The sequence below is a fragment of the Etheostoma spectabile genome, chromosome 6 (genome assembly GCF_008692095.1).
Source record: "Etheostoma spectabile isolate EspeVRDwgs_2016 chromosome 6, UIUC_Espe_1.0, whole genome shotgun sequence".
Lineage (NCBI taxonomy): Eukaryota > Metazoa > Chordata > Actinopteri > Perciformes > Percidae > Etheostoma > Etheostoma spectabile.
In genome coordinates, this window is record NC_045738.1 from 20,248,667 (window position 1) to 20,256,253 (window position 7,587).

Here is a 7,587-nt window from a genome sequence, read left to right on the forward strand (position 1 = left end):
ACCAAATATTTGGCCAGAGAAAACCCAAAAATATATTGCAAACCCAGACGGTGTACTGAAAGAAAAGGAAAATTGAGCGGAAGTACGTAGGAGGGTTGAACAGGCTACCAGCTTCATACTGAACAGAAAGAAATAAGAGTACCATTGGTTTTCTCATCTCATTCAGTTCTATTAAGGGATCCTTATCACGACAAAAATGAATATTGGCAGTTATATTGCGATACTTTGTAACTCTCTGTATGGATTTCACTACTGGCCTTAAAAATTCCAGCATCAGTCATACTCATGTAGTGATATAGAAGAAAAGATGAAGAGATCTGGACGTTAAGGGAGCAAGAAAAAGGAGAGATGGATGCTAGAGAGGGAGAGGAGTGTGTAAGAAGGATGGAGAAGAGAGAAGAATGGATAGAGGAGGTCAAGCTGTCAGGGCGTCTGACAGAGTGTGGAGAAAGTCTCTGTCTGCTTTTCATCATTAATCTTCTCTTCTGTGTGTCGGAGGGAGGTGTCTTCCTCTCTCCTTTCATCTCCTCTCATCCATCTCCGATCCTCTTGCTCTGTCTATCTTCAACTCGAGAGGCCTCGTCTCACCCTCGGCATTCCTGGTCTGCTACTGCACACTGTTTGTGCGTGCGTGCGTGCGTGCGTGCGTGCGTGCGTGTGCGTGTGTGTGTGTGTGTGTGTGAGAGATCAGTTGGTGAATTTTTAATGAACACACTTAGAAACACAATGTTCAGTCAGAAATACATATTTTCAAACATACACACACTGCCTCTTCACTCTAATTCACTACACATGCACGTTTTTCCATTAGCACACACACACACACACATACTTGGGGTTTAGTCACCTGTAACAGTCCGAGCTCAGGAGCATCACGCCCCATTACACCACTACACTGCTGTGTGTGTGTGTGTGTGTGTGTGTGTGTGTGTGTGTGTGTGTGTGTGTGTGTGTGTGTGTGTGTGTGTGTGTGTGTGTGTGTGTGTGTGTGTGTGTGTTTGGTGTGTGTGGTGTTTGTGTGTGTGTGTATATGTGTGTGTGTGTGTGTGTGTGTGTGTGAGACTGCATGAAGCCATTAGCTGTAATATATCCTTTCCTCTCCGTCTGTATTTGATTCTTGCTTTTCCTCTCCCGTGTGTTTGCTCTCTCTCTTTCTCTCTCTCTTTCTCGCTCTCTCTCTCGCTCTCTCTCTCTCTTTCTCGCTCTCTCTCTCGCTCTTTCTGTGTGTTGGTTTTGGGACATTTGAAGGGAAGCTACAAGTCATCGCCACTCTCATGCTACACATAATTTCAGTGTTGGATGTATATGTGCACTTGGATGCAAGTTACTGTTGTTAATCCTCTGTCCTCACCTTGCCTGGAGATGTTTAGAATGTGTGTATGTACATTAAGGGGGTCTGGTTAGTATTGGATTTGCTGTATCCTGTCGTGTCCACACCTTGAAAAAAAAAAGTCTGACTGTGTGTGTGTGCACACACGCACATAAATAACAGGGCAGCACGTTCTACCTTCTCTTTCTTTAAAGAGAACCAGAGTAAAACTGGAACTTCTATTCTAAAACAAAAGGAAACCAGTCACAGGCTAAATGACATTTTGGTATGGTATGGATCACGCTCCTACAACATTGAACCCTACATTTCCCATTATGTCGACCTTTATTAATTCCCCCCTGCATTCTAAATGACTTTCAAACGTTCGCACAGAAACCTTTATGCAACAATTTTATTACAAGACAAGTAGTTCTCCTTGTGACAAATGAACTAAACTTCATGAAAAAAATTGGTGCCCGTTTTAGTATTTAGCCTTGAAACAACCGTAGCTGAGTAAAAATCTGAGCAAGATTTTAATACAAGCTTTCAGTACAATTTTTAATTAGTCTGTGCTACAGAAGACACATTTGGCAGTATGGCACCCTGGTGATCTTGGGTTAAGCCAATCATGTCTATGATAGGCTTAACCGTATGTCAAAAAATACATCACAATATTCTTGACCAAATGCCTCGATGTCAATTCTGCGGTGATATTGCAGGGTTGACTATTGGTGCTTTACCGAAGTAAGATTCACCCAGTGAAATTTTTGATAAATAATAATGGGCCTACCCCCCCTCTTTTTCTCCCATCATTTCCTGTTATCTCCCTACTGTTATCTGTACTGTCAGGTGTACAATAAAGCATAAAATTCCCCAAACATAAAGTATTAGGGTATGACTTTTAATAGCCGTAAGAACTGTAAGAATGTCTCTATTTTGGGACTATGGGTCAAAATGACCAGTGAAAGAAGCCTTCAGTGAGAGATGGCAGAGACAGAGACAGAAGACTTGCTGCTTTTATTCTAATGTGAATGTATCTTTGCTCTCTCTCTCTCTCTGTCTCTCTCCAGGTGCTGGTTCCTCAACAGTTGTGTCATTTTCGGCTTTCCTCAACGGCCGCTACCCAGCTGCTGACCTGACCGGAGACATCACTGTGTCCTTCAGCTTGCCGACAGGTAAACATTTACACACACACACGCACACGCACACACGTGCTGGTTTGCATATGTGCTGCTAGTTTAGTTCCAAACAAAACTTTTAATTTAACAGGATAATCACTTTGACAGATGTGTTTTCCAGAAACATTGGTGGTAATGACTTTCTGTTTAACACAGCATAAATCAAAACTTGTTTGGCTGTGACATAGTTGAGTGCTCACTTGTCCTTTGTTGTTTTGTTGAGAACTTGGTAGAACCATTTCCATCTCTCCATACACCTGACATGGCTATGCTATATAAGTCTTTAAAATGAAAACCCAAGCTTTCAGCATTAATGTAAGTTACATTATGAATTTGGTAGCAGTGTGAACTGTGCAGTGTTCTGTAACGGCTCTGAACACCAGCTGCTAAGAGAGCTCTGACTTGACGTAAGGACATCTGGGCTCTTTCCAGACAAGCCCAGTTCATCCCCTTACTCCCTTGAGGCGTCTGTTTCCAGGCCCTGCAATAATTCTGGAAGATATTACTTTCCCTTGCAAACCAACAAAACCACTCTTTATTTCAAATGTCACAGATGTCCTTTTTTTCTTTTTTTAATCACTGATTTAGCGTTCGTTCAAAAAGCAGCTCATGAAAAAAAAGAAAATGTCTGTGTTTTCATGCTATTGTTTCCTTTGGATTGCATTTGCTTTGGCAGACCTTTGCTGGTGGAACAGTTTTCCCTCCCCAGAAGCACATTTAATGTGAAATGTCTGGAAATATTGGGGAAGTGCTGCCTTTTTTGTTCAGCTTTATTGTGATGCTAAAAATAGCCAAAAATAAGGAGCCCTTCAATGGGCCTTGGACGCCAAGCAGCTGGGGTGGAGTGTGTGTTGGGGGCTGATCTCGTGTTTTGGAAGGGACCTGTTGGACTGGAGGTAGATTTGGAAGAGGTTCATTAAAAGTTGGAGGAAGAAGAAGCACGCAATGATGGGAAAAAATGAGGTGAGGTAACCTAGGAGTTGGATGATGGTAAGGAGGTAAGGAGGGGAATTATGCATGGGTGGAGAAGAGGAAAGGGAGGAAGGATACAAAAGGTTGAGAGAAAGGAAAGAAGGTATTTCAAGGGCCGAAGACCAGGCGTTCCTCTTCATCTCAAAGGTGTTGGATGGGGATATTTCTTATGTTTACTGGCGATTGTTGCAACAAAAGATAAAATAGTTGCATTATGTGATAATTTTTCAGAGTTGTAACATTCTGTTGATCAGTATTATAAACCATTGTGCAGCGTTGTGGTGTCTTATAAGTCTTTTGACGTGCTTACTAAGACAATTCAATTAAATTTTATAGAATCAAACCATAACAAGAGTAATCTCAAGACACTTTACAGAAAGAATAGGTTTCGACCACACTCTATAATTTACCAAGTTCCAACAATTGCCCCCCAAGAGCTAGATTGGCTAGAAAAAACTTCCTTTTAGGCAGAAACCCGGGACAGACCCAGACTCTTTGTGGGCAGTGTCTGCCTGTGCTGGTTAGGACACAAAGACACAGAAATGCAGATATAGAGAAATATGGTTCATAATTATTATAGCAGTTGTTATAATGAACAGTGGCAATTATTGTAACAACGAAGATAATGGAGCTATGTCGAAAAATAATAGTTGTAGCAGTTCAGGGCCTCCTCTCATCCTCTAAATGCTCTCCCGGTATGGGAGGAATGCATCACTTTGTCTCTATCTCTTTCTTTCTGCACTTCCACCCAGGGGTGATGATTATGCCTTGACGCCACCCACCCCACAAAACACCATCCCACCCAGTGGCCACTGTGCCTGTCTTTAAGCCCCCTAAAGGCTTTGACATTTAAGAAGACTGTCGACCACCTAAGCCCTTTAAAGGAGGCTTGACTGTGTCTGTAGTCGTTACAATCTAGAAAGAATTTCATTAGTGCTCCTATGTGATTTTCCTAACACCCTAACAATGGGCTTTACACAAACACGCTTCAGAGGGATCAAGTGGTCAAGTTGGCATGTACAGTACATTGTTTGCTCATACACAATGGGCATTTTCATCCGAGCTGTCAAAGATAAGTTGCGACTGTGCGGATAATTTCCATAAAACACGGCCAGCCATGATTCACTGGTTGCTAAGCCAATTCATGTGGAAACCTAGGGAGCTGGTTGGCAGTCTGTATTGTTTTCTTGAGCTTGCCAGAGTGACCAGCATCTCCACATGTTGATGTCTCCAGGAGGCTGCCATATTTTTGTAAGGCCGTAACTTGTTTAACAACCAGGTCTGTAATCCATTTCCAGGGAACCCTTTTAGGCCCGTTGAAATTGTTGGTGTTGCTAGTTACCTCTGCCAAGCAGATCATGTTCTCAGTCCTGTTTGTTTGCACTGTACAACAAAGACGCAGTAACATATTTAGTTCACTTGGTCCTAGGAACAAGTGAATTCTTTTTGGTGATTGTTTTTTAATAGATTTTACTTAGCTTTTATTTAGCTTTTTTTTCTAACTGCTCCACACATTTTTTGGTCTGTTACTATATGTGTTTGAATGCATCTGTCTGCAAATGCACCTTTTATAAATATCTTTCCTTTTGTTAAAAAAGTAACTTTTGGGGCTTGTGCAGCCTTGAATGCCAGATGTTTTTACTCTCTGTGTGCTTTTATTATTTAGTTTTCAGTTACAGTGGAAGTTTGAGTTTATTTACTTATTTATTTCATGTTCAAGATAAGATAAAATACCCATTTATGGATCCCCAGCAGGGAAATTTGGTTAGATTCTAAGAATCTAAAAAAAAAAAACAGAGGTAAAGCACTTGTGGGTTTCTGTATTAAATTATATAAAAGAACACCTTCTCAACCGAGTCACTTATTTTTATATAATAAAGGCTTGCAGTCATGAAACACTCAACTGCCTTTTTTTCCCCTACCACACCAGCTAATGGATCCATAATTTCTCTCATTTCAGCCAGTCTCATTTCTCAGCCGGTACAGGAGATTTTAGAACAGGAAAGACTGATTGAACACTGGCTGGCAGCGGGCCAGAAGTGGCTACCGTATGTGTGTGCTCTGAGTGCCTCATTGCTCCATTTGACATGCCTTCTACGTTTAACTGGAGCTTTCACTCAACATTGATGCTTTTAGTTCTTTCTCGCTTTTCTTTTTTCTTTTTTTTACTTTCTCTCCCTTCCTCTTTGTGTTGTACGAGCCTTTTTTTTAAATTGTTTTCCTTCTTTTCTCCCCTCTAATTCCACTTTTTATTTCTTTTCTTTGGCGGTGCAGAGCACAGTACGGAGAAAAGTAATGACAGTAATTAATGTGTGTGTTTTAGGATTTAGAGAATACTGCTAAATATGAACATATTCACTTCAGACATAGTATGGCGTTGATCATGTATTCGTCAGAGGTGGATCAGCTGGAAAAGTCCCAATGGGTCACTTTGGTTTGAGACTTTCTTGAATGTTATCACATATCAATATACAGTGTGCAAATATATACAGTATACATATTTATATCTGAGAACATTTGGACACAAACGGGTTTTAATTACAATAGGGAATACAACAAAAAACCTCAAAAGTACATGAGAATATATTGTTCTCTGTGTTGTTAATTGAATAAATGTGATGTACGTGATAAAATGATAATTAGAAAAAATCAAAATATTTAAACAAAGGACTTTATGACAGAGAGATCGATCGATGCAGAGTTATTACAGGAAAAAGACGCAGCAGTCAGGAAGCGTGACTTTCATCAGGTTTAATAACATGTGAACCTTCTGACTCAGCACCTCCAGTGTCTTTTCATTGGCCTGCAACCTGCCATCTGCTTCTCATTCACCTTTTAGAGGAAATCCTCTTCAACCAATCAAATCAGAGCTTAATCTGCCAGACTTCTATTGCTGCTTAAAGGTTAGAGAAGCAGGGGGCTGGCTGTTCAAAGCAGCTGGGGGAAATCTGGCAGTGAGGAGCAGGGATAAAAGATGCTCTGCCTTCCTAAAGAAAAAATCTGTTTCGCAACCTAAGTCTTATTTTCATACTTCAGTGTTACTTTTCTCCCCTTTCTGAGCATTGCTGCTTAGTTTTGCAGATTGCTAAATCTTCCAAATAGGAGACAAAAGAGGACTTTAATTGTTGTCTTCCACACGAAGGTTTTCATACATGTGGCAATCAGGGCTTATTAGCTTGATGCTTACATATAATGTCAACAATTTACATTTATAAACATTTATGTTGAATACTTGAAACATCATGTGGTAATACTCAGGCATAGTTTTAAAACAGCTTGTTTAATGTTGCTGCTAACTCTCTATGCAGTTTTTTGGTTCTGTCATGGCACAGGTTTTACTGTCGAAATAACAGGCCACAACATCAGTTACTTAATTATTATTTGAATAATATATGGAATAGCATTTTATCTTGACTTTAAAGTGAAAGTTAAAATGAACCCAAACTGTCTATTGGGTGTGTCTTCTGTTTAAACTTTGGCCTTCCTTATTGCAGTTTTGCAATTGTTTTATAATGGCTGGTTATTGTAGACAGTTAAAACAAATTCAGAGGGGAAGTATTAATATTTTTAAGTGAAGTACCTTATTTTTCTTTTAAACGAGTTGAACTCCTGATACTCATAATTTCAAAAGTATAGATGTCTTTTTCTCTCCAGATTCAGTCAGACCAATTTTTATACTAACCCCTCAACGAGCAGTTGTTTTATTTTGGATGTGGACATCTTATCATATTCAGGATCAGTCAGGAGGGCTGCACTTTCCTCCAGCGGTACTTTCCGAGTGTGGGAAGGCGAACAAAGCACACCCAGAGTGATGTTAAGGTTGTATATATCTATATGCAGGGAGAAGCAGGCTTTCCCAGGGAATCCCCTCCTCTTCAAACAGTAGAGTCCAGTTCTTCCAGTGCTGCTTGGTCACAGGTCTACACTTAGTAAAACTAGATAGGAGGAGTGATACCTCTTACTTTTTCTGTTTCTGTGATCTGTCCGATTTTTCTTTTTTTTAACCTTTGACTCTTCTCCTCTTCCTCTCTGCAGAACTTAATCCCAAAGGTAAGTGGCTATTGCTGGAATAGAGAATAATAGAATAGAGCAAGTAGAAAGACACACACACACACACACACACACACA

The 7,587-nt window shown here is 40.3% G+C and overlaps 1 protein-coding gene across 1 annotated transcript in view; it reads left to right on the forward strand.

Annotated features, from left to right (window-relative positions):
- Positions 1 to 7,587, forward strand: part of bbs9 (Bardet-Biedl syndrome 9) — a 186,087-nt gene that overhangs the window by 38,937 nt on the left and 139,563 nt on the right. Inside the window, 2 exon segments of the mRNA XM_032517504.1 lie at positions 2,380 to 2,484; positions 7,495 to 7,509. Coding sequence (XP_032373395.1) covers positions 2,380 to 2,484; positions 7,495 to 7,509 — 120 coding nt within the window.